Source organism: Selaginella moellendorffii, unplaced genomic scaffold (assembly GCF_000143415.4).
Source record: "Selaginella moellendorffii unplaced genomic scaffold, v1.0 SELMOscaffold_16, whole genome shotgun sequence".
Taxonomy (NCBI): Eukaryota; Viridiplantae; Streptophyta; class Lycopodiopsida; order Selaginellales; family Selaginellaceae; genus Selaginella; species Selaginella moellendorffii.
Window position 1 is genome coordinate 497,072 of NW_003314277.1, and position 24,413 is coordinate 521,484.

The 24,413-nt window shown below is 49.0% G+C and overlaps 6 protein-coding genes and 1 long non-coding RNA gene across 7 annotated transcripts; 5 read left to right on the forward strand and 2 right to left on the reverse strand.

The window, feature by feature from the left end:
- The first annotated feature begins 20 nt into the window (after window positions 1-20).
- Window positions 21-2,366, forward strand: LOC9641602 (zinc finger CCCH domain-containing protein 5). The gene is made up of 8 exons (XM_002970961.2): window positions 21-351; window positions 413-577; window positions 652-762; window positions 833-991; window positions 1,281-1,373; window positions 1,424-1,540; window positions 1,593-1,664; window positions 1,728-2,366. Exons 1-8 carry the CDS (start codon window positions 22-24, stop codon window positions 2,166-2,168), a joined length of 1,488 nt encoding a protein of 495 aa, XP_002971007.2. The 5' UTR covers window position 21; the 3' UTR covers window positions 2,169-2,366.
- Window positions 2,367-3,713: 1,347 nt separating this feature from the next.
- Window positions 3,714-6,712, forward strand: LOC9641603 (palmitoyl-acyl carrier protein thioesterase, chloroplastic). Its single transcript, XM_024675961.1, has 6 exons — window positions 3,714-5,005; window positions 5,197-5,330; window positions 5,419-5,532; window positions 5,637-5,811; window positions 5,874-5,942; window positions 6,308-6,712. Exons 1-6 carry the CDS (start codon window positions 4,391-4,393, stop codon window positions 6,569-6,571), a joined length of 1,371 nt encoding a protein of 456 aa, XP_024531729.1. The 5' UTR covers window positions 3,714-4,390; the 3' UTR covers window positions 6,572-6,712.
- Window positions 6,713-6,846: 134 nt separating this feature from the next.
- LOC9641604 (60S ribosomal protein L14-1) lies at window positions 6,847-7,709 on the reverse strand. Its single transcript, XM_002971171.2, has 5 exons — window positions 7,649-7,709; window positions 7,483-7,584; window positions 7,295-7,424; window positions 7,092-7,204; window positions 6,847-7,025 (listed from the first exon to the last, which is right to left on the reverse strand). The coding sequence occupies exons 1-5, from the start codon at window positions 7,649-7,651 to the stop codon at window positions 6,972-6,974; spliced, it is 402 nt and encodes a 133-aa protein (XP_002971217.1). The 5' UTR covers window positions 7,652-7,709; the 3' UTR covers window positions 6,847-6,971.
- A 119-nt stretch (window positions 7,710-7,828) lies between these two features.
- On the forward strand, window positions 7,829-10,004 carry LOC9642321 (zinc finger CCCH domain-containing protein 30). The gene is made up of 4 exons (XM_002970963.2): window positions 7,829-8,229; window positions 8,293-8,502; window positions 8,559-8,683; window positions 8,759-10,004. The coding sequence occupies exons 1-4, from the start codon at window positions 8,095-8,097 to the stop codon at window positions 9,906-9,908; spliced, it is 1,620 nt and encodes a 539-aa protein (XP_002971009.1). The 5' UTR covers window positions 7,829-8,094; the 3' UTR covers window positions 9,909-10,004.
- A 4,573-nt stretch (window positions 10,005-14,577) lies between these two features.
- On the forward strand, window positions 14,578-16,929 carry LOC112346660 (pentatricopeptide repeat-containing protein At4g33990-like). The gene is made up of 2 exons (XM_024676149.1): window positions 14,578-16,720; window positions 16,832-16,929. The coding sequence occupies exons 1-2, from the start codon at window positions 14,578-14,580 to the stop codon at window positions 16,927-16,929; spliced, it is 2,241 nt and encodes a 746-aa protein (XP_024531917.1).
- Window positions 16,930-21,754: 4,825 nt separating this feature from the next.
- LOC9641606 lies at window positions 21,755-23,179 on the reverse strand. Its single transcript, XM_002971173.2, has 2 exons — window positions 22,922-23,179; window positions 21,755-22,873 (listed from the first exon to the last, which is right to left on the reverse strand). The coding sequence occupies exons 1-2, from the start codon at window positions 23,161-23,163 to the stop codon at window positions 21,841-21,843; spliced, it is 1,275 nt and encodes a 424-aa protein (XP_002971219.2). The 5' UTR covers window positions 23,164-23,179; the 3' UTR covers window positions 21,755-21,840.
- Window positions 23,180-23,348: 169 nt separating this feature from the next.
- LOC112346642 lies at window positions 23,349-24,052 on the forward strand. Its single transcript, XR_002992533.1, has 2 exons — window positions 23,349-23,393; window positions 23,461-24,052. It is a non-coding gene; the product is annotated as an uncharacterized LOC112346642 (long non-coding RNA).
- The last annotated feature ends 361 nt before the right edge of the window (window positions 24,053-24,413 follow it).

The window sequence follows — 24,413 nt, forward strand, 5'->3', positions numbered from 1 at the left end:
TTGGATTGTAGGGTTTGGAAGATGGAGTCCTCCTGCACAGCGCGGCCGGATTCCGGGAGCCAGCAGCCAGGTGAGACGTCTGGCTCGGGGCGCAAGGAGAAGCGCAAGGCGCGGAAGAAGATCAAGCGCAAGAAATGTCGGCAGCGGATTGCCGAGGCGGAGAGGCTGCGAGAAGAGGTGCGGTTACAGGATCCGGAAGAACTGCTCCGAATCCGCAAGGCGCTGGAGCTGGAAGCGCAGCGGGAGGAATTGGAGAGGAAATTACACGAGGAGGAGGAAAGGCGCTGGTTGGAGAGAGAGCGGCAAGCGCAAGAGGAATTCCAGCGCAGGGAACAAGAAAGATTGTCAAAGGTATGAGATTTTGTCTCGTGTCGATGGATTGAGCTCCATTTGTTTGTTTTTTCTTTCGCAGCAAAAAGAAGTACCTTTGGAGAAGCAAGAAAAGGAAGAAGAAGAAGATGGGGAATATGAAGATGGTCCTGCCGAGATCATCTGGGAAGGAAATGAGATCACTATCAGAAAAACTAGAGTTAAAGTAGGAGCCAAGGTGGAGAAGCCGGAAGTAAATACTAAGGAGGTATGGCTCTCTTATCTTTTCGGTTCTCATGTATTTATTTATTTTCCATCCTTGTTTATATTCTTGTCATCCAGAGAAAAGATGATAGACCAACTCGCAATCCTTCTCCTCCTCCGCGCTTAGCTTTACCTCGAAAACAATCTTACGATGGAATCGAACAAGTTGCGAACTATGGTACCGAGCAGGTTTGTAGCGTATTTCCCATGCTGCTACTGTTTTTTACGCTAGATTTTTTTTTTCCTACGGTGGATGCAGGACAAAACCCACTGCCCCTTCCACACAAAAACTGGAGCTTGCAGATTTGGACCTCGCTGCAGTCGACTTCATGTGTATCCAGAAAAGTCTTGCACCCTCCTTATCAAGAACATGTACACCGGGCCTGGATTGGCTTGGGAACATGATGAAGGGTTGGAGGTCTGTATGTTTTCTTTTTCTTTTTCGTGTCTGCATTGTCTCGTCGGTCTGTCCGCATCTTCTTCCACATTAGAATCTTTTTCCTTGACTAAAATTTTCATCAAGCTCGCTACTCGATTGGTATGGAGAGGCCAAGGGTCTATGTTGGAGGGATTCAAGCCGAATCAAGAAGCTCTGGGAATCTGTATCCTGCTTATATTCTTTTAGTCCTTTTTTTTTTTATCCTTAACGCTGTTATAGGCATTTGGATGTCGGTACATTCTTGCATATTCATATTCTTTTGAAACAGTGCACGGATGAGGAGATTGAAGAGAAATTCGAAGAGTTTTACGAAGACGTGCATTCCGAGTTCTTGAAGTTCGGAGAGCTGGTGAATTTTAAGGTTCGTTGTGAAGTTTTGCGTGGCAATCTTAATGTATTGCTTGGATGTAGGTGTGCCGAAATTCTTCACCGCATTTGCGTGGCAACGTATATGTGCATTATCAGTCCGAAGAGGACGCGGTTGCTGCGTGTCTTGCTTTGAGTGGAAGATTTTACGCCAGTAAACAGGTATTAGCTCGATATTCCATTTGACCGTTATGTTTGACCTCTGTTTCGGCAGATGATTCCTGAGTTTGTCCGGGTCTCAAAATGGAAAGCGGCACTTTGCGGAGAGTATATGAAAGCGCATCAGGTGATTTTATATTCCTAGTTTCTGAAGTTTCTGTTTCCTTGACTGTCGTTGTGCTCTTTGTAGACGTGCTCCCGGGGCACAGCGTGCAATTTCCTTCACTGCTTTAGAAACCCGGGTGGTGAGTACGAGTGGGCAGACCGGGAAGGTCCGCCGCCGAGGTCATGGAAGCAGAAGATGGCCAGTCTTTTCGGTCTCCAAGTTGAAGAGGTTGAGAGCAGGAGCAGGAGAGATCACCAAAGACGGGACAAGGAGCAGCGTTCTGATCATCGCAGGCACTCGCACTCTAGTCGAGAGAATGGAAGAAGGTATGATCAGGCGAGAGGAAGTTCGTACAGGTCGGAGCGAAGTCATCACTCGGGTGAAAATGATAGAAAACACAGGAAACGGGAAGAGGATGGATCTGACAGGGATAGGAAACGGTCGTGTCGATCCGACAGGGGCAGCAGGAATGGATTAGATTTGGAGAGGACCGATGATGATGATGGTGGCCGCTGGCTAGATTGATAGTGCTGTGCATGGCAAACGTACGTGGCAAGCTGCAAGGACTTAAACTTTGGTTGGCGCGCGGTAAATAGTCACAGTGGCCGTCGATTTAGAATCGGATGGGCGGCTTGTAGGAGAGGCTGGGTTATGGTGGGTTAGAAAAGGAGGAGATCGTAGCCGAAAAGCATAGGGTATATAAAAGCATGAAGGTTTTTTCCAGTGATGCCCGCTAAGAAAAGAGGAAAGGGTAAGAAATCGAAGAAGGCGAGCCCGAAAGCAGCAGCAGCAGCAGCAGCCAAGCCGCCCAAGACTCCAGCGGCAAAAGGTAGCACAGCGTCTGGTAGCAAGAGAAAGGCCAAGGAGGTTCTGGCAGTGAGCGTGCCGAGGAGGGTGTCACCGAGACTTTTGGCGAAGCGGAAGATGCAGCAGCAGGAGAACGGGTTTGGGAGCCACGAAGAGGCGCTGGGGATGATCACTCTACCGGTGGACAACGATGAGGAGGTGCACGACCACCGCGGGATCAGCAGCAACTCCAACCGGCTCAAGCCGAGCTCCTCCACCAGGATCACCAAGGACAAGGCGGAGCGGTCGCAGGACGCGTCCGAGGACGCTGGCGGAGGAGTGGCCGCGGACGAGGCAGTGGAAGCAAACGTTGGCGGAGGAGGAGAAGAGAGCGGCGACGAGGAGGAGGATATGGATCAGATGCTTTTCGAGCGAGGAACCGGTCCGAGAAAGGAGCTGGCGGTGGGGAGGATCATCGTCCAGGAGGAGCTCAAGGAGGCGGAGGAGACGCTGAGCGGGCACGCGGTGCTGCTCTACTTCTGGCGGATGGAGGTGACCATGACGTGCGATCTGGCCGAGGAGTGGATCCGCAACGCGCTGGGCGACGCCGAGGCGATCGGCCACGTCCAGCACTGCCGGGACCTGGGCCGCGGCTTCTTCCTGGTGTTGTTCGAGCTGGCCATCGCGCGGCGCAAGGCGCTGGCGTTCAAGCCCCGCCCTTTCGGCATCCAGGTGAGCGTCTTCCCGTGGTGCCCGGCCACCGTGAACGACGAGGGCGAGCAGTGCGCGCCGCGGATGATCGTCCTCCCGGGGCTGCCGGACCAGTGCTTGTTCGTCCTGCCCAAGATCGCGAGGTCGCTGGGGAGCTTCATCGGGTGCGTTAGCGGGCGGCCGAAGAAGGAGGCGGTGCGCGGCGAGGAGGGGTTCGCCGCCACCCCGGCCTGCGCAAAGGGGGCGGCCCGGATCGCGGTGATGATCCCGCCCGAGCTGAGCATTCCGGCCACGATCGAGATCCAGCTGCGGACCGGGGTGTGTAAGAAGCAGCCGATCTACGAGGAGGAGGAGGTGGGGAGAGGGCGGAAGAGAGTGGCGGCGGCGGCGGCGGCTGGGCGGGCGGCGAAGAAGCTCAAGAACTGATCCAAGTGGAGGAGGAAAGGTTTTTAACGGTACTACTCTGGTTTTAGGGTTCCTGGTATTTCTAGGGCTTGTCATAAATTTGGGGATAATTAAAGTGCTCTGTTTTTAGGGTTCTTAGAGATAATGTGGGGTATTTCTTTTCTTGTCATCAATGGGGTAGGGGAATAGGATTCTGTCGTGGATTCCTGGAGCATTTCCACAGATGATCGTTTAATCGCGTGGGTTGGAAGGAGTAAAGGGAAATTCGTTGTGGGGGGGCCACACACAAACAGTTTGGTGTGTCGTGATCCGGACGAAGCATTGTGTGTCAAACCACCGCCAAATCCTCAAATCGCCCTAGTCGTGCGTGGCCCCCAATTCGCCATCCCACCTCCTCGCGCACATCGATCCGCAACCCACATTGCCCGCATAGCGCGCGCAGCATAGACGAGGCAGCCAAGAAATCGCCCACTCTAAAAGCCCACCTCGCCCCCTTCGAGAGGAGAGAGGAGAGAGAGTGAGTGAGAATTTGCGAGAGTTCATCCTTCTCTCTCTTTTTTTTTGATTCGATCCTATCTGGAGCTGCATGCATGCACAGATGCCACAAAGGGCGATTTGGGTTTGCTCGATTGGGCTCCGATCTTCGACCCAAGTCGCTGGATCCAGCGCGATCTCCTTCTTCTTCTATGCGCACAAAGACCTAGCGAGCTAGAGGAGGAAGAACAGAGCAACTAGCACTATAGTGGATAGATAGATCCATCGTGGGTCTTTTTTATCTTATTTCTCTCACCCCCTCCTCCCTTTTGGAGTCTGAGATCTCGATCGGGCAGTAGAAGGAAAAAGACATGGGATCCGGATCGATCTCCATGACGACGACGATGCGAGCAACGCTGTGCTGCTCGCCCTCCGAGGATCACCACCACCACTACCGCAAATCTCCAGCAGCAGCAGCAGCAGCAGCGTCGTCATCGCCAAAGGTGAAAGTGAATGGCGGCCATGGTCTCCTCCCCTCCTCCTCCTCCTCCTCCGCCGCCGCGGCGACTTCCTCTCCATCCTCCTCCGCTTCCCCCACATCTAGTTCTTCCTCCGCCGCCGCCGCCGCCGCCGCCACCACCACCACTTCCGCCGCCTCCTCCTCCCTCCTCCCGTACCTCTCGATCAGCTCCGTGCTGTCACAGAAGGCCGCCGCGGTGCTCTCGGTGGCGTCCGAGACGAGCTACGCGCTGAGCGGCGCGGTGCTGTCCGCCATCGCTGGAGTGACGCAGATTGCGATCGTGCCCGGCGTGGTGGAGGATCAAGAACAGCACCACCACCACCACCATGGCGGCGGCGGCGTGGACACGCTCAAGCAGGGGCGATTGGTGGAGAGAGTGGTGTACCGGCAAACGTTCGTGGTGCGCTCCTACGAGGTCGGCCCCGACAAGACGGCCACACTCGACACCTTTCTCAATCTCTTCCAGGTACTAGAAAAAAACTCTCGACATTGTCTCGCTCTCTTTTGCCCGAGCGATCGATTGGCTGGTCCGAAAGATATCGATCGATCGATCAAGCGCGATCGCATGTCTTGTTTGTTTGTTTTTCTTCTTTTCTTTTCCTTTCTTTCTCGTGTTCTTCGGAGGCTTTTGTGGTTACCTTTGGCGTTTTGTTGCAGGAGACAGCTCTGAATCACGTTCTCATCTCTGGGCTGGCCGGGAACGGGTTTGGCACAACGCATGAGATGATAAGAAATAATCTCATCTGGGTCGTGACGCGCATGCAAGTGCAAGTCGAGCGGTATCCAGCCTGGTACGTTTCATTTCGTCCGCCATCGCCATTTCTTCTTCTTCTTCTTCTTCGTGTTCTTACTCGCGGAGATCTTCCATCTTCTTCACAGGGGAAACGCTCTCGAGATTGATACTTGGGTGGGAGCCTCGGGGAAGAATGGCATGCGGCGGGACTGGCTGGTCCGCGACTACAAGACGGGATCCATTCTCGCAAGAGCCACCAGGTTTGTTCTCTCCACCTTGTTCTTTACGTGTTTTCTTGTCCTTGTGTTGTGTCCAAGGAGTGTTTGACTTCTCTCTCAAACTTCTGTTTCTCTTCGTTTTGCAGCACTTGGGTGATGATGCACAAGGACACGAGACGGCTATCCAAGATGCCGGACTTGGTCCGGGCCGAGATCTCGCCGTGGTTCCTCTCCAGAACGGCCTTCATTCCCGAGGAATCGTGCTCCAAGATTGAGAAGCTGGACAACAGCAACACGCGCTACATCCGCTCCAACCTCACGGTAAAAGCGTCTTGATCTTGCAAAGCTAGCGCAGATTGAAAGAGTTTCTTCTCTTGTCGCAGCCACGGCACAGCGACCTGGACATGAACCAGCACGTAAACAACGTCAAGTATCTCACCTGGATGATGGAGGTCGGTCTTTTCTCCCTTGTGATCTCTTCGTTTTACTCTTGCCCTGCCGAGTTTTTCTTCGGTTGTTTGTTGCGTCTTTTGCCTGATCTCTTTGTTCTCGTGCTCTCTTTTCTATGTTTGATCTTTGCTAAATCTCTTCGTTGTTCGCTCTTTCTTATCTCTTCAAAGTTCGTTTTTCGTTGTTCGTCCGTGGTTTCATTTTCCGGCTTGCTTCTTTCTCTTGCTCTCCTTCCTTGGCATCTTTTTCCGGCTTGCTTCTTTTGCGTGATCTCTCCGTTGGTCTTGTTTGTTTTGCTTGATTGATCTCTTCGTCTTCGTCTTCGCTCGCTCTTTTCTTTACTCCTTTCTTTTTCCATGACGCGCAGAGTCTTCCCCAGAACATTCTCGAGAGCCACCACCTGGTTGGGATCACGCTCGAGTACCGGCGCGAGTGCAGCAAATCCGATATGGTGGAGTCCCTGACGCATCCGGAGCGGGGGGGGCATCTGGCAATCAATGGAGCAGCAGCAGCAGCAGCAGCAGCGGCAGCCGCGCCACCTTCCCAGCTTGACTTTATTCATCTCCTCCGGATGCAGACGGGTGGATCCGAGATTGTAAGAGCCCGGACCAGTTGGAAAAGTCGCCACTAGTTAGGTGAGAGACGATGAAAGATCAAAGTTGATTTGATGATCACACACACACAGCACACGCGGCCGCTTTAGGCAACATACCTTCAGACGATTCTTCCCTTGTGATTAAACGTACGCAACAAAAAAGTGTTCCCACTGTAATGTTGATTGATTGGTTGATTGATACGTAAAGACACCAAAGTAAAGCTCCTCTCGTCATTCTCGTAGCTAAAGTTGTTTCGATCATGGTTTCCACGTAGGCTCCTAAGTTGTTTCGATCGGTTTCCACGGCGAGGAGAATCGAAGAGAGCTTTCTTTTCTTCCAAAATGTAAGGCTGTGTTACAAGAAACGAAACACTGTCTGGTTACGACTTACGACCAACACCAAAACAAAACTTCGCTAGAGCGTAAGAATTCGCCTCTAGGCCTTTTGTTTCTTCAGCAGCGAAAGCTCGCGCCTCACAACCGCGGCCCTCTGAGAAAAGCAACGGAAAAACCCGTGAACTCCGAGAAAACCACGAAACGCTATGCTCTTGCGTACCTTGACCTTGGCGACCATGACTTTGAAGCGGTCGAAGTCGTTCAGGGAAGCCCTCTTCTTCTGAACGATGAGCTTGCGTCCCCACGAGCTGTTCTCCCATTTCTTTTGGACCTCTATAGAGAAACAAGAGAAAAAATAAGTTTTTTGTAAGTACTAGAACTAGAGGAAAGAACAAAGAGAAGAGAGGAAAACGAGGCTCTCACCAGCAGATTCGACGGCTGCCTGGAGGTTCTTCTTCTTGGGCATTTTGGGGATGTCGATCTTGATGTCCGTGAGGGCCAGTCTCTTGAAATTCATGCTCGTTCTGATCATGCCGGGGTAGTCGACCAATGCCTGGGGAAAAAGCCCACAATGTCTAGCCTCTACAGCGCACTTGCAAGCTTGGGCTTACCCTGTTCTGATCGATCACGTCCACAATCACCACAAGCTTGCCGTAATCTTCGCCATAGTTGATACAGGCGACCCGGCCGATCTCGACAAAGCGCCTGAATCCCTGCAATCCGGGAATGCGATGGATCTGAGCTCCCGCATCCAGGATCAAAGCGAAGAACACTTACCATCGCCAGACGCCGCAGCCGCCTTGGGCTTGGATTGGGAATTAGGGTTTATCACCGGCCTCTCAATCCAACGGCTGCGAGTGACTAGGGCTGGCGATTGGCCTCAATCTGCACCGTCCATGTTTCGTGCTGGCAGCCGTTGGATGGTGTGATTAAGCGGCACACGGGGAAATCGCATGGCTATCGTGTCTTTAGCACTGTTGGGTGGCTATGGCGTCCGGTATGAAACCCTAGCGCGGGGCGACGGCAAGGCGAGGGCGTGTTGTAGCGCCATTGTGCTGCGTCTCGTTTCTTTCTCTGGGGATTTGATCTGGGAGAAATTTTGGAGCAGATCTGGTCCCTTTTTCTTGTTTTCTTGAGAAATAGATAGGATTTCCCAGTGTAGCAGCAGGCAATTCCTTTGCGAATCGAGCGTCTCGTCTAGTTCTTTAGCCTCGATTTTGTGAATGGCGGCCACGACTTCGTTGCCCCCGGGATTTGGGGGCCTGGCGATGATGCGGCCACACGAAAATCCCCCGACTAGGCTCCGGCGTTCGAGGGGAAAGAGGGTTTCATGGGCACCGGCGGATCATCTTTGTCAGGTAAGATGGCAAGCGCGATTTCTTTTTGTGAATGTGTATGTTAAAAAGGGTTGTGTGTTCCAGGTGCGCATGTTTCTCGCGGAAGACGCTCCCTTTCGTGCCGGAATTCCGCAAGACCAAGACGAGCTCCAAGGGAAAACGTCGACCTTTATGCAAAGAACCGATGACCTTCCTCCGGGATTTGGCGGCGGCGTGGTTTCGTGCTTGAAGACCGATGCCGAGCTTGTTGCTGCCTCTGTAGCTGCCGCTATCCCCTGGAAGTCCCCCCAAAAGGTAGTGGAACATCGCCCATCTCGCTTGCTCTTTCTAAACTTCCACCCTTTTCGCAGATCGAACTAGATCCCTCGTGGCACGTAGAAGCTGGCGAAGGGAGCAGCGAGGTAGAAATCCAGCGACAACGGGAGTCCAAAACTCTAGAAGCAGTGTATCCACGCTCGACCGCGATCCCCAGCAGGTCAGTCCCTAGTTCTTTCCCTGTTTCAATTCGCTGTTTCGGCCGGCCCGCTAATCCAAGGCTTTGTTTGCACAGTCCTTCGGAAGCTCCAAATGAGATCCAGCCCCCTCTGGACGACAGGCTAGTGTTGGTTATCCCCGTGTCAGCTCCGGACGAAGACTCGGACGGGGACGAGGCCCCCTCCTCGTCCTCCACATCGGGGCAAGGTAAAACTGGGTGTGATAAGCCATACAACAGCTACGGGTTTAACCACACGGCAGTTTCTAACGAGGCCGCCATCGCCGCCGCCGCCGCGAGAGGCTACTGCGGTGGTGCTGGTATCGCAGCGGCCGCGGCGGCGGCGGCGGCTGTGAGCAGCGCCATAGACCCAAGCCTGCTTTTACAATTGCTAGCAAACCCGTCGCTCGTTGAGACCCTTTCGGGTGTACGAAACAATTCATTGGTAAATACATCAAATGGAAATGGTTCAGTGCCTCCGAATCAATTGGTGGCAGGAGTCAAGAACTTAACCAGTAACTCCACCACTGTTAGCACCATCACCCAAAATGTTTCGTCCATGGGTTTTTCAGAGGCGGCGGCTGCTGTTTCTTCATACCCCCCGCCACCACCGCCGCCGCATCCTTCTCTCGGATCATCCCCGCCGGCTGCTTCTAGCTCTGGTTCTGCTCCAGCTCCGGCTCCTCCAGGGACAGCTTCGGTTTCTTCGTCGTCAGCTCCGGCATGGGTCAGTCCCTTTCAAGCTCAGCAGGCTTCGGTGTCGACGAGCGATGAGATCTTCGGGGGGTTTTCAGCCATGAACAAGAGTCCGATGATGGTTCAACCGCAGCAGCAGCAGCAACAGTTTATGTATCCCACCTCGCAGCCGCAGCAACATCAGCAGCAACAGAACTTGACGAGGCAAAGCGAGCTCTACTTCCGGGATCTTGTCATGCAACACGGTGCTAATGGTGGTGGTGGTGGTGGTGGTGGTGGCGGTGGTGGCGGTGGTGGCGGTGGTCTCGCAGGAAACCAGAATGGTTACTATGGCAATGGGTTGGTTCCGGGGATGGAGACAGGGAACAAGGGGATGAGCAGGGCACGCAACAGCAGGACGTGTGCGTATTTCAACACGCCAAAGGGGTGCAGGAACGGGCTCAAGTGTCCGTTTGTACACGACGGCAAGAGAGCTGCATCGGAGTTGACCCTTCATCAGCACCAACAACAAGCCAAACGGATGAGAGGCTGAGATTGACGAAGCTTCCACTCCACTCTCCACTCTCCAAAGAAATAGAAAACCAATGTTTGTTGAATACAAAATGACGACAAAGGGTCTTTACTTGCATACTCTTGGTATATTCTCACACTTTGAGTTCCTGTATATTTTTTGGTTTGCTTAAACAAGTTTCAATACAGGCTCCTTTTTCCTGGTTCATAATTTCGAGAATGTTTTTTAACATAACTTAAAGAACTTACTTAAATATTTGCTTGGACATGGTGATCTTTTTCCTTGATCTAAGGAGTTACTAGAAAAAGATGATGGATCTACAGTAATAAAGAAAGTAGGATTTTTATCTATACTGTCACTTAATTTTATTCTCATGTTGAATTTGAAGCTAGATTATTGTATGGGAAGCCCTTACCAATTGAGAGATAATTATTATTAAATGGTTGGCAAGTCTGACGGGCCCAAAGGGAATAAGGTATATTGTTCGTTTCTCTGGATTGTTTGTCTCCTCCAGAGGCTGCTACATTGCATGCACTATAGGTACTTAGTGAAATAATTGACTTTTGTGAGCATGATCTGAGACATGTTTCTAAATGTATATCAACTCTTAAAATATGCCAGAATGTCCAAGCATATTTAGTACTCCTAATATTTTATTAATTTTAATCTGAAATATGGCAACTGTAAACTTTAAATTAAATAGAAAAGTTTAAGAGTAGAACATCACAACTGTTACAATTAATATAAAAAAATATGCCTGGAAGATTTTTTATATATTCCTTACATCAAAAGACAAATCTGTTTTTCAACTTTCAAATGAAATGCATTTAAAAAAGCGTTTCATCTAGCTATTATTATTCATATTATTAACGTTTTATATCTTGAATATGATAATATCTATTCGTATTAGAAATTATGAATCAGGAAAAAGGAGCACATATTATTTATATCTAGAATATGCTATATCTATTTGTATTAGAGAATATTATTATAACCTTTCATTCAAATTTCAAATCACTTCTAGTGATTTAGGGCTTTTGCACCCACCACGCTATTACATTAGATTTTAGAAATTCTAATTTAATAGTTTAACTTAATGGTAATTCGTTCAGACCAAAAATTACCATTAACTTAGATTAATGGTAACATTAGCATTTTCTTTGTATTTTTCCTTAAAATCCTAATGCTACACTTTTCTAGCATTATAATTAAAATATTCAAGAATATTGCTTAAGGATTTAGCACAGTCCCTCTTCTCCGCAAAGACGATGCCAAGATCAAGAAAGGTAGGGTGCTGGAATCAATCAATTGCTAAACTCTCGAGCTGTGCAATCAATCAATCCTTACGCTACTAAAGTTGTGAGGGACTCCGGTTGCTAGCCATCAATCAATTGCACTCAATCGCTGCAATCGCTGCCTACTAGGGTCTTGAGGCAGCACTCCCACGGGAGCTGTGGGGATTCGCAGGAGCTCCACAATCACTGTATAATGATAAAAAATGAAATGTGAACGAAATGTGAATAAATAACCTAATATAAATGGTTATGTGAACTGACTTTTTAGCAAAAATGAGAAAAATTTATAGCATTAAAATTTTAAATTAGGTTAAAATCATTTAATTTAAAAGTTTTAATTAATTTAAAAGTGAGTGCAAAAGTCCCCTTAAACAAAGCAATAGTAACAACTAAATGTCTCATTAATCTTCCGTGTCTCCAATCTGTGCTGTGAGTTTCTCACTGTGAATTTCCTGGCAATCCAAGCGTAACCTTTTCTGAGCCTGACTTGCAATTGTCAAGTATGGTTGACCATGACAATCTCTTTTCACTCCAGATATTGAAAATTTGATTGAATGCGGGAGCTATTTGCTCCGGCACTAATGTGGTTTAGAAAAACCGTTTAGAGTGCTTAGTTGTGATTCTTCATTCCGCCTGCAAACCAGAGCATATGATGAATCCAAAACGACTGGAAAGGCGTCTCTAAGCTCCGGGCTGCAGCGTTAAACCTTCTCGGTGGAAAACTAGTTCAAACAAACGTTAACCTTCACTCAAAAAATGGTACCTTAAGGCTCGTATTTACCTTGGGCAAGGAGTTGTGCACATCAGCAGCCAAACGTGATGTTCCAAACGCTCGCAACCTCGGGCTTCTCCACATGATGAAGCTTACGGTTCCTATAACACCTCCATTAGTCATACTCTATCAACACAACTTTAGACTTGCCTGTGGCGGTTGCGCTTCGCCTCGAGCCGCTCACACTCTCACGGATGGCCTTGTGGATCTCCTTCTCCATCTCCGCTCGTTTCTCTGCTGCTGTCGCTACAGGATTGAACACAATGCCAGGACACGACACTGGATCCACAACCTCTCCTTGGTTGACGCTTGGACGTGCAACACTCGGCACTGGATCCTCGTGACCCTGACCTTGCGAAGTTACTTGCTCCAAGGGAATAGGGCCATGGACGATCAGAGGGTACTCCACCGAGGCTCCCTGCTGGACCTGATCAGTCTTTGGCGGCTCGTCCTCATAAGTTGACAGCTCCGGAATTGGTGGCAGCAGCCGGACTTCAGCTGGAGCACCAAAGTTTTGATCCACCGTGGGATGGTAGACACCGAGAAACGGCAAAGGTTGGTACTCCAATGAGGCTCCCTGATAAGTTGACAGCTCCAGAATTGGCAGCAGCGGGCGGTCTTGAGCTCGTGCTACGATTGGATCCACCGTGGGATGGTAGACACCGAGAAACGGCAAAGGTTAGTACTCCATCGAGGCAGTAGACAGCTCCGGAATTGGCAGCAGCAGGCGGTCTTGAGCTGGTGCACCAACGATTGGATCCACCGTGAGAAATGCCGAAGGTCGGAGTTGGAGTCGCCTTGGAGGCCTCAAGATCAGAGGACCAGCCACTTTTCTCCTGTTGGCATTTAGCTGTGACAGTCGACCAAGCTGCTGCTTCTCCTCTCCAAGCTGCTGCTGCTGCTTCAAGCTGCTCCTTCTCTCCAACAAAGGAATTGAGCTTCTCTTCAACGAAGGAATTGAGCTTGTCCCTGAGACGTGAGTCCTCAATCACGCTCAAGGGAACGAGGTATTCTCGCTGGCTGCCATTGCTGCTGCTGGCACCGCGAGGAAGATGGCTGCTCCCGATGAAGTGCACCATGACCTTGCCGTTGTTTCTTCTCCTCTTCACGACTATCCAGATGCTGCTGACGATGGCCACCACAGCAAGCAGGAACATGATGATGCCTGCCGCGAGCAGCCCAGGCGGTGTGACAAACGCTGCTACTGCTGCTGCTGCCGAAGATGGTGACGACGACGCTGGCGGAGGCGGAGCAATAGAGGAGGAGCTCCAGCCAGGCGATGGTGGCAATGGTGGCCTTGGTTGCCACGTTACGGAGTCGTGAGCAGAAGGTGGCGGTGGCCCATACCTCCTCGGTAGCCAAGTGGTTGTTGTGGAAGAAGGTGGCAGCGGCTGCTGCCCTGTAGCCTTTGTGGCACTCCTGTGCCTCATGGGCTTTGCTGATGCCTCTGGTGGGGACGGCGGATGCGCCCGACGATGATGCGGCAGTGGCCTCATGCTCTTCCTCGTGTTGTGCTCTCCATAAGGCGACGGCGGCGCGGCGATGATGTTGCGAGCCATAGCTACTTGGCAAAAAATAAAACTCACCTCAGACAGAATCCTTTTTCTTAGGGCATTAACACGCTTTTCGAATTAATTCGCCATGGACTTCTTTTAGTCGCATTTGTCCCTCGGCTGATCCTGGATGAGCATTTCGAAGACGACACTCCTCAACTTGGCTGTCGATGCAATTGCGCTGCCTCCAATCTCGGCCTGGGTCCACGAGCACGCGCGCCACTGAATTGACTGTTTACCAAGCCCGAGGGAGAAGGACACACTTCTCTGGAGACGCGAGCACTGAAAGTCACTTGGTTTTTATACAACGCTAAAAATCATATCAGCAGCAGAGCTAGAGTTTTGTTGCGGGAGTCGTGGAAGGATACTTCTCGCCATCGCGCTCGTGATTTTGATCAGTGGCAGCGTCGATTTTCCAGGCTTGGTCGTTTTTGGTGATGAAAACTGATTCAAAACAAGACTGATTAACTTCCAAGTGAGAGAAACTCACATTCTTACTTGGAACGAGCTCCAACTTTTCAAAGTCAGCGAGCTGAAAATTCCACAAAAGTTGCTGAGTCGCCAGGCACGATTTCAATACACTCTTGGCACCAAACAAGTTCTGCATATCTTCCTCTCTCCCTGGCGAGCTGGATGCGCGGGCAGCGCTGGCGAATCCCCGGTACTCGTCCAGGATCGCGGGCAAGAAGATCATCGAGTGATCGCACATTGCCGACGTGAAGAGGCCGCGACGAGAGCTGGAAGAAATGTGCTCGCCGCCGTGCGCGAGAGAGAATAGACTAGTCTGCATCGGCCAAGAAACTGATTAAAGATCTCGTCGTGGTTGCGACGCGCCGCGATCGTCGTTGAATAGGCGATTGGTGAAGCCGTAGCGCGGATGGCCGGTGCATGGTCATCGCGCTGGTCGTCCTCGCGAAATATCCCAAGCCATTGGAGAGAGAGAGAGAGAGCTAGTGGATTCATTATCTTTTCGTTCTTGGACGCTTTGACAGCTGGTCAAATGCTGGTCAACTTAAGTAAACTGGCTACCTTGAAGCGCGCGAGAGACGAGAGGTGGTGATGAGAAGGCCATGGAAGCCGCGGCATTTGCAAATACAGTGGCGGCACTCTCGAGAAGCGATCATGAAAGTTCAACAAGAAGAAGAAGAAGACGGAGCGAGATGGGTGCTGTTGCCGCAGAGCAGTGCTTGCCGGAGGAGACGAGCAATGCGTCGTCGTCGTTCTTCCAGCCCAAGGATCCATCGCCCAATGCGCCCCTGCTGGATGGCGAGCTCGCCGCCGAGCAGCTCCACGACTGCGCGAGGGCCCGAGACATCGCCCGAGGTAAGCGACTTCACTCTCTCCTGGCCGCGTCTGGGCAGGACCAGGGCGTCCACCTCGGCAACTTGCTCGTCACCATGTATGGCAAGTGCCGCAGCGTCGAGAATGCACGTCTCTCGTTCGACCGAATCACGCAAAGAAACCGGCGGTCGTGGAACGTGATGATCTCGGCGTATGCCCAGAACGGGCATCTGGAGGAAGCTGTGGGAATGTTCAAGGCCATGTACCAGGAGGGCGTGCAACCGGACAACTTTACGTTTAGCACCGCGCTCAGCGCCTACACGAGGCTCGCGGACGTCGTAGAGGGGAGAAAGGTCCACGAGAGGGTGGCGAGCGCGGGATTTCTCTCGGACTTGATCGTCGCAACCGGGCTCGTCAACTTGTATGGGAAATGCGGGAGCCTGGACGAAGCCAGACAAGCTTTTGAATCGGCTCTTGCGGCTAGCGAGGAAGATCAAAGAGAAGGACTCTCTGGCAGCGACGTGAGCGGCAGCGTTGGGCTGTGGACGGCGATGGTGGCGGCGTGCATCGATGCTGGAGAGGGCTGGGAGGCGATCCGGGTCTTCGCCGCGATGCTCCTCCATGGAGTCCGGCCAAACTCGCAGACTCTCTCGACCGTTCTCAATGCATGCTCGGCCGTAGGAGCTCTCAAGGAAGGCCGGCGTCTCCACGACTGCGTGATCCGCAGCCTGGGAATGGATACCAGTGACACCATCGTCGCCACCTCGCTCGTCACCATGTACGCCAAGTGCAAGAGCTTGGACGAAGCTAGAGCCGCGTTCGATCGCCTCACCGCGCGAGATATCATCAGCTGGAACGCGATGCTGGCCGCCTACACACACAATGGCCAGGGCCACGGCGAGGCCTTCACGCTCTTCCAGGCGATGCAGCTCGAGGGGATCAAGCCGGACAAGTTCACAATGAGCACCATCGTCGTGGGCCTCGCCACCCTCGCGCAGGTCGACTACGTCAAGCGCCTCCTCGCCGAGAGCTCGCTGCTGGAGGAAGATCTCTTCCTCGCCAACACACTGGTGACCATGTACGGCAAGCACGGCTGTGTTGGCGGCGCCCGATCACTCTTCGACGCCATGAAGAACCGCGACGTGATCTCCTGGACGGCGCTCATCGGCGCCTACTCCCAGAACGGGATGTTCCGCGAGGCGCTCCACCACTACCACGCCATGAACCTTGATGGCTTCCGCCCAAACCAAATCACCTTCGTCAGCGCGCTCGACGCGTGCCTCAACCTTGGAGCGCTACAGCAAGGCCGCGCCGTGCACGCCGCCATCGCCACCAGTGGCGTGGAGCTCGACTGCTTCCTCGAGACCGCGCTGGTGAACATGTATGGCAAGTGCGGGAGCTTAGAGACCGCGAGGGCGGTGTTCAATCGGATGCCCGCCACTGATATCGTCACCTGGACGTCGATCATCGGCTCTCATGCGCAGCATGGCAAAGGGTCGCGCGCCATGGATCTGTTCCACCGGATGGAGCTCGAGGGCCACACACCCAACGCCGTCACCTTCATCATCTTCATCTCATCGTGCAGCCATGCTGGGCTCGTTGACGAGGCGCTGGCCTACTTTGGATCCATGACCAGCGACTACAGCATTCTCCCCGACGCGGAGCACTGCTTGTGCATCATCGATCTGCTGGCGCGCTCCGGCAGGCTGGCCGACGCTGAGAGGTTTATCGAGAGGATGCCGTTCAAGGCGGACGCAGTGGCGTGGACGACGCTGCTCGCGGCTTGCAAGGCCACCGGGGAGACATTCCTCGGTGCCAAGGCTGCTGCCAAGGATCTGTTTGCGGGTCGCGAGTCGGGTGAGTGCGGCCCCTATGTCATGCTCGCAAATTCCTACACACAGACTTCCAAAGACACTCAAACCTTGAGTATAGGTTAGTACTGTTTAACACGTAGTCATTGATAACATCTATAGAAGTTACATCCTTTGTAATTACGCGCATGGGTCACAAGCCTCCAGATGATCTGTGACAAATGATATACAGGTATCCAGGTCTACAACTTCGAGTTTGCCATGTTTGATTTCATAGCTGCAGACAGAACCTTCATCGTTGCAAAGGAAAAAGGGCGAGCCACCAAATGAGAGAGTCAAGTTGGAAGCACAATTCGTAGTGACCGTGCCGTCCTTGGACACATGGACTTCACTGCACGAATTTCTAAATTGCCCGCATGCTTGCACCTAGCATACAAAAGAAGTTATAGTCTTCTTAATCTTTTCAGTGATAAAATTCTCATTTACCTGAATGGCAACCGCTAAGAAGACAAGAAAGAATACTGAGCTAGTCATCTTTGAAGAAATATAAGCCCCAAATTAAGAATCCACTCACTCAATATATGCTATGCCATTCTTGATTAATCAGGTGGACGGCAATTTTGTTTTTAACTTAAACGTACACGATAAACTAACATAGTGCTTTGATACAATTAATGTACTATATAAGAACATGTTTTAAGTTATCAATCTAGTATTTAAAACACTTCTATTTGATAAATTGTGTGTTTATAAATTATTAATCTCTGAATAGTTGTGTTTCAACTTTGATAGAAGCGTTCTTCTCCCTCACGCTTGGTAAACAGTCAATTCTCTGGCGCCTTTCTCGTAAACCAGAAGCCATCTGTTCAAATCAAGACTGATTAGCTTCCGAGCAGCTTACACTCTGACTCGGAACGAGCTCCAGTTTTTCTAAGGCAGTTTGCTGATCAAAGTTTACACAAAAAAAGTTAGCGCCAGGAAAATAAGGAGACTGCGGGTTACATAACATAGGCTCGCCCCGCTACAAAACATGTCACCGGGGCAACTATTGCCAACACTAAGGGAACTGTCATCATTGTGAAAAGCTCGAGAAAAGTTGACAACATGGACCATTTGTGCAAAAACCCAAGTAACCAATGACATCATGATGAAGTTGAAATTGATGAAAACACCTCTTGTTAAGTTATTTGCTAGTTGAGTGTAATGAAGTGGTTGAAACCTATTGGGTTGCTGATAAAGAACTTGTGAATGCAAAATAGAATCAGCTTGCTTGAAACTAGTCATTGAGATCAAAGTTTATTGTAAATGTCACTCAAGAGGAGCTTGCTTGAAAAAAACTATTGATGTTGTTGTCAAACAATTTGGTAGTGGAATAAGACCTGTTGATATTGTATTTGATTAGTCCAAACCAATCTTTGTACTAGAAATAGTCAAGCTAGTTGATGTTGCAACAAACACCTAAATAAAGGCTTCAAAAATATGAAGTACTTGTTTCACATCCTTAAAACAACTCTATAAAGGTTGGAAGCTAAGAGTAGTTGTCACTAGCTTGATTGTTAAACTTGAAATGGTTGGAACTAAATCTTATTGTAGATGTTCAACCTTTTTAGTAGTTGTTGCTTGATGAAAACCATCCTCTATCAAGTTATAAGATGCAACCTTTAACTCATTGCAAGGTAGCTCTATTGCACAAAACCCAAGTAAATCAAAATCATCTTCAACAAAAGTTTCCAAAACCAAAGTCAAAATTAACATGTATGCTTGGATAACCTAGGAACTTATCTAAGTTTTCAATCTTTAAGCACTAGTTGGAACCATAACATTCAAATAAAACTGAAGTGGTTGAGGCAATCAATAAAGTAATTAATGGAGCACTAGCCATTGCAAGATTAAGAAGGCAACTGTCAAGAAACAATTGTGTGAAGACCCCTCGTGCTTTTGATGAAGTTAGCCAAGTGTTTGCTAACTAATCATAACCAATGTTTATGTAGATCCATTGCCTTATTGCACAATGCTCATCATCATGATCGTATTCATCACATGCATAAAAAAGATGTTGGTATGAATTGTAATCACTTGAATGCTGTTGTGATGCACAATAACCACTTGAGCTTGAATATGGAGGTTTGTATGAAGGATAATTATTTGATTATGAATATGCCTATTGCTGCCCAAACTGCTGACTCTGTCTAGTAGGTACATCTTGATATAGATATGTTGCATTGAAGGTAGTTTGAGATCCTTGCATATCTTGCTCTTGCTGATGATGACTCCTTTGTTCTTAAGGTAGAAAGCATGGTGATTGTGGAAGCAGTTAAGCATGGTACACATTGTTGATAATAGGCCCTAGTTCTTGCAATCGCTTTTTATCTTGCGCAATAGCTTCTTTCATTGTTGCTTGCAATGTTGATGGATCTTTGTACCAAATTCACCTATTAAATTTGAATGCAAAAAGTCTATATAAGACTTCACCACTCATAGACTGTTGTTATCAACTCCATATTCTTGGCACCGTGCATCATACACCTAAACTCTCTCATTATAGGCTTGGATAGATTCATTTGGTCTTTGTTTGAATGCGTCTCACTCTATCATTACCATGTCCTTTGTTATTGTAGGTTCAAACCACTTCAAAAACATGATCTTGAGCATCATGAGTAGAGGAGGTGATTCCATATTCATCATAGCAAACCATGAATCAGCTTCATCATGCAAAGTTAGGAGGAAATACCTTGACTGCATTGCTGAATTTAGCACTCCAAACCCTCTCAACAACCTTTTTACCTTTGTAAAATGCTGGCAGGGATTTTCTGCCTTGTAGCCATAATATCTTAGAAGAATTGTGAGCAAATGTGGATCCATTGCTACCATTGGAGCTGTTGACTGAACTAAATCTCCTTAAAGTGCTCAATCTTGAAAGTGTTGTTTATAATGCTGTTGTCGTGAACTTTCCAGGTATTGCATGTTCTTGTGAGCTTTAGGACCTCTTTTGATATTCGGCTTTGAACACAACATTGGCAATCCAGAATATGCAAGCATCTGACCAAACCTAGGCACCTTAATGTTGCAAGTTCGAAATTCAAGGTTGAGCAGCATCCATGCAGCTGATATGGAACTCTTTTTGCAATATTTGCCTTGTGATCCTTAGATGATACGCAAGGTTTTGCTATCCATGAATCAAGTTGCTCCTCAAACTCTTAAAAGCTTCAAAATGATGTTGAATATGGTTAGATAGCCATAGGGCACCCTAATCAACCAAATTCACTAAGATAACCATAGGTCACCCAAACAAATTGCAGCCATTCTTCCACCACATAACCTTTAGGGGCAGCAGCAGCTCCTTGTCTTGTGCTCAGGGTTTGGCAATCGAGGTAGATCAGACCCCCCCTCAACATCCCAAGGTTGCCTAGATTCTACCTGGATTGCCAATATTAGATTTAATCTTAGCATGCAGGCACTGATTTGTGATGAAGTCTCTCGTTTTTCAATCCCAAATGTCTGGGAAATTTGATTATCATAATTGTATGAACAAAGGTGAGTACATGCTCAATAGTGGAAGTTCCAGTGTTCCACTATTGAGCATGTACTATCACATTCAACACAGAACTTGTTTTTTCATATTGTCAGACTCACTTTGCAGTAATTTATTCCATCTCAACACGTTTGTTCTTATCGAGAACAGACTTAGTCTACTCTGAACGCACCGGCAGCCTTTCAGTACGTTTTCCTTGTCCTCTGGCTTACAGTCCCTTGGTATAAATTTGTGAGTGTTGTTCCTCAATTCGCCAATCCTCATCTGCTCGTTCCAAGTTCATTAGTATGTTTCTCTTCAACAACAAGATGAAGCCTGTTGTGCTGGTTTGTCTCCTCATAATGGCTCTTGTTTTTCAGGGCTTCCACTTCAACGTTCTCTCTGAATCTTGTAATCCTGGGGACAAAGTCTGCACTGGCAAGATATATGGGAAACTTAGTGGTCATAACTGTCAGAGGAAAGGTGGGAAGCAGTATGGATACCAGGGCAATTGTCTGCGTATCAACCAGGCGATCGGATATGAGGGAGGATGCTGCTACTTGAGCTGAATGAGTCGGAATGACTTGAAAATTAATAACCATAAATAAATCTGGTTTTTGGCTTGAACAATAACTGCCCTAGGTGCACCTGAGCGAGAAAATGGGGAGATGGGGCGGCTTTGAACAGGATCGCATATGGAGCGCATCACGGATCCGTCGCATCTTCAGCTTTCTGGGTCTTCCAGAGTTGTTCATAGTGCTATATATATCATTGTAAGCGTAGAAATAAAAGCACCAAAGTTCTTACAAGGTTTAAAGGCTGAAATCATGGTTCAATCAAGAAAGTGCAAAAAACAAAGCCTACTAACTCCAAATCAGTGCAAGAATAAGTAAGTGACATCTTGTTGCTCAGCAGACTTGTTAACAGAAACAGACTAATCAACTTGAAATGAGTCATGAATGGAGGAGCAACATCCCAATTTTTAGTGTTAAGAAGTTACCCTACAAGCCTGGGCTGGGGCAATACTATTATACCATGTGTAGCGGGCATTATTAAATCATGCGTTGGGAAAACTTCAAGTAGCTATAAAAGCTAAATAGTACATTTTCGACTCCCTAAATGAACTAAAGCCTTAGGAGGAAATGTAAAAAAGAGTCAACTGGAATGTTGTCCATCTCTAATGTCATTGTAGCCATCATTGAATAAAGTCAAATTAATCAAATCCAATCTGACAGCATTCGTCTTCCGGCTCTCAAGCAAATTCAAGGCATAATATTCAGAATGTTTTAGTTATGTACAAAATTCTGATAAAAACCACTGGTCATAGCCCAGTCAGGCGTGGTTGTAAGGGTCCTCCTTGGGAAGCTTGGAGTTTTGAGTAATTTATTCATGAACAAAACTCAAACACCACATAATTCTTCTTGGTATTTATTACATTATACTCCATATCAGGTGCACACACCACCTGCACAATATGTTGCAGTCGTTATAGCAACCCGTGACAGTCGGGTTCTTGCATTGCGCACATGTTTGCTTCATAGTGATGGAGAAAGTTATCACCGTTTGAGTGTTGTATATGCTAACGTTTCCTCAGGCGAATACAGTACATCCAAAGTTTGGGACCGAACCACGCTTATATGCAGCTCATAGGAATTTGTACCCAGAACAGGAAACATTCCATTCACTAGTATGATCTGAAAATTTCTCGTTTCCTACATATGGAGATCCTGTTAAGGCTTGGCAGTTAGGCTGGGTATCACCACATAATTGCACTCAATATCCTCGTTCTCCATGTTCTCCATGCAGCAAGTATACCACTTGGACAGAGCAAAGTCGTACGCAACAGGAGGCCACACCCCATGGCTTTCCTTCCTATAGAAAACCGAGATGAAAGCGGTGTCCTCGACCAGCCTCACGGTCATATCCTTGTCCCCCACTGACAAACAACAATTGGGTCCAAACAGGTCCGTGGACAGAATCCGCGACACCAAGACCCACGTTGAGTTTTCCTGTTTCATCTCCCAGATCGCCACTCCAATGTCTTCAAATGTCTCTGCATTGAACATGAACGATGCCCAGTAGCATTTCCCCTTGTACATGAAGGCACCTATGTATCCAAAAGACCAGTTTGCCCAGCTATCGTCTTCCTGTTCTTGTTCTTGTTCGTTCCGTGCTGGTGGCGAGATAGCTACATGAGACCAAGCTCTGGAATGCGGATCGTAAGCTGGGAATATGTTCTCCCCAGTGTAGAAGAAAGCACACCCTCGGAGAGGTGATCCCAATGAGTTTGAAGTGCTGAAGAGCGGGCCTTCATGCCAAGAACACGACTCTGATTCGTACTGCAGTGAGCAAATTTGGTCGTCATCATCATCTTCTGTCGGGCCTTCAACAGGCGTCTGGTACTTCTGGTACAGTATCACGACCTGGTAAGAGCTACTGTCTGCGTTTATTTCTGCTTCCATGGAGATGTTGAGGTAGGCTGGGCGTGGACGATCCGGAGAGGCAATTGGAGCAGCCGGTAGTGCCTTCCACATGTTGGTGATCGGGTTTCCCACAGCTAAAGTCACCGAGTCTCTATGTTCCATGAGCATGCCACAGACAAGTCCATTGGAAGAACACAAGCCCACGAAACGCGAACCTGATGGGCCCAATGGAAGACTGCATCTCTTACGTTGGTTCAAGCTCAGGTGTGTACGCCATAGCTCGGTGTGATTCTCCAGCTCCATGCCATAATCAAAATGCTCCTCGTCATAGCGAAGCTCCCTACAGAGCCACTTGCTTCAACGATCATGATGAAAGCAGCAAGCTTACCGGTCAACAGGCGGATCCGTCCGCACTCTGAGCACAGCCCAGGGTTTGAGCGATGGCTTGTACAGCTGCACGAAACGAGGAGCGAGCACAGCATCATACCAGGACTTGCAGACAGCCCGCAATGTGAACAACTCTGGAAGACCCAGAAAGCTGAAGATGTGGAGCACAAGCGATGGCTCCGTGATGCGCTCCAGATTGCCGCAGCGACCCCCATCCTGTTCAAAGGCGCCCCATCTCCCCATTTACTCACTATTAGGGTTTTTGACTTTAAACGTAGTGCAGCTGGAACCGCACTACAAGCTTAAATAATGCAGATAAGGGCGCAGACAAGAGGTAATGTATGAGCTGGCCGTCAGTAGAAAGGCTGTGGAGCTTGCTTGTTGGAAGGGCAAGGCACCGCGACAGTGAGTTGGGATCGGAGGCTACTGTTTCTCTTAGTGCTCTGGATCGGCTCTGTAGCGACAAGATGAAGGTGAAGGTTGTTCTGGTCTGTTTCCTTTTGATAGCTCTTAGCTTCTACATGACTTTTGCTTTGGAAGGCGACTACTTCAACATTCTCAAGCTTGCAGCCTGTGATGAAGAGGACAGAGCCTGCACAGATCTGCAGACAAGCCCACGAAACGCGAACCTGATCCATGGGCCCAATGGAAGACTGCATCTGTGACGTTGATTCAAGCTCAGGTGTGGACGCCATAGCTCGGTGTGATTCTCCAGCTTCATGCCATAGTCAAAAAGCTCCTCGTCATAGCGAAGCTTTCTTAGTAACACTGTGAGAATCTACAGAGACTTTGCTCAGTTTGCTTCAATGAGAGACTAAGAAGCAAACGAAGCTGGTCAATAGGCGGATCTGTCCGCAGCCTGAGCAGGGCCCAGGGTTCGAGCGGTGGCTTGTAGCCTTGTACAGCTGAGCGAAACGAGGAGAGAGCACAGCATCATACCAAAACTTGCAGACAGCCCGCATTGTGAACAACTCTGGAAGTTCCACAAAGCTGAAGACGTGCCAGAGCACAAGTGATGGTCCGTGATGCGCTCCAGATTGCCGCAGCGAGCAGGGCAGTTATTGAAAGTGTTCAAGACAAAAACCAACAAACTTTTATTTATGGTTATTCATTTTCAAGTCATTCTGAATCATTCAGCTCAAGTAGCAGCATCCTCCCTCAAGTCCGATCGCCTTGTTGATACGCAGACAATTGCCCTGGTATCCATACTGCTTCCCACCTTTCCTCTGACAGTTATGACCACCAAGTTTCCCATATATCTTGCCAGTGCAGGCTTTGTCGTCATCATCACAAGATTCAGCGAGAGCGTTGAAGTGGCAGCCCTGAAAAACAAGAGCCATTATGAGGAGACAAACCAGCACAACAGGCTTCATCTTGTTGTTGAAGAGAAATAGACTAATGAACTTGGAACGAGCAGATGAGGATTGGCGAATTGAGGAACAACACTCACCAATTTATAGCAAGGGACTGTAAGCCAGAGGACAAGATAAACA

What these genes read in the sequence shown, in the direction of transcription:
- LOC112346660 (XM_024676149.1), top strand. Translation starts at nt 14,578, where the DNA reads ATGGAAGCCGCGGCATTTGCAAATACAGTGGCGGCACTCTCGAGAAGC. An exon ending in CACTCAAACCTTGAGTATAG is followed by an intron (nt 16,721 to 16,831) that starts GTTAGTACTGTT and finishes AATGATATACAG; the next exon opens with GTATCCAGGTCTACAACTTC.
- LOC9641602 (XM_002970961.2), top strand. Translation starts at nt 22, where the DNA reads ATGGAGTCCTCCTGCACAGCGCGGCCGGATTCCGGGAGCCAGCAGCCA. An exon ending in GAGAGCTGGTGAATTTTAAG is followed by an intron (nt 1,374 to 1,423) that starts GTTCGTTGTGAA and finishes GCTTGGATGTAG; the next exon opens with GTGTGCCGAAATTCTTCACC. An exon ending in GATTTTACGCCAGTAAACAG is followed by an intron (nt 1,541 to 1,592) that starts GTATTAGCTCGA and finishes CTGTTTCGGCAG; the next exon opens with ATGATTCCTGAGTTTGTCCG.
- LOC9641606 (XM_002971173.2), bottom strand. Translation starts at nt 23,163, where the DNA reads ATGGGGAGATGGGGCGCCTTTGAACAGGATGGGGGTCGCTGCGGCAAT. An exon ending in ACGGATCCGCCTGTTGACCG is followed by an intron (nt 22,874 to 22,921) that starts GTAAGCTTGCTG and finishes GTGGCTCTGTAG; the next exon opens with GGAGCTTCGCTATGACGAGG.
- LOC9641604 (XM_002971171.2), bottom strand. An exon ending in ACGTGATCGATCAGAACAGG is followed by an intron (nt 7,425 to 7,482) that starts GTAAGCCCAAGC and finishes CTTTTTCCCCAG; the next exon opens with GCATTGGTCGACTACCCCGG. An exon ending in GGCAGCCGTCGAATCTGCTG is followed by an intron (nt 7,205 to 7,294) that starts GTGAGAGCCTCG and finishes GTTTCTCTATAG; the next exon opens with AGGTCCAAAAGAAATGGGAG.
- LOC9641603 (XM_024675961.1), top strand. Translation starts at nt 4,391, where the DNA reads ATGGGATCCGGATCGATCTCCATGACGACGACGATGCGAGCAACGCTG. An exon ending in CCTTTCTCAATCTCTTCCAG is followed by an intron (nt 5,006 to 5,196) that starts GTACTAGAAAAA and finishes GTTTTGTTGCAG; the next exon opens with GAGACAGCTCTGAATCACGT. An exon ending in ACATCCGCTCCAACCTCACG is followed by an intron (nt 5,812 to 5,873) that starts GTAAAAGCGTCT and finishes CTCTTGTCGCAG; the next exon opens with CCACGGCACAGCGACCTGGA.
- LOC9642321 (XM_002970963.2), top strand. Translation starts at nt 8,095, where the DNA reads ATGGCGGCCACGACTTCGTTGCCCCCGGGATTTGGGGGCCTGGCGATG. An exon ending in CGGCGGATCATCTTTGTCAG is followed by an intron (nt 8,230 to 8,292) that starts GTAAGATGGCAA and finishes TGTGTGTTCCAG; the next exon opens with GTGCGCATGTTTCTCGCGGA. An exon ending in TCGACCGCGATCCCCAGCAG is followed by an intron (nt 8,684 to 8,758) that starts GTCAGTCCCTAG and finishes TTGTTTGCACAG; the next exon opens with TCCTTCGGAAGCTCCAAATG.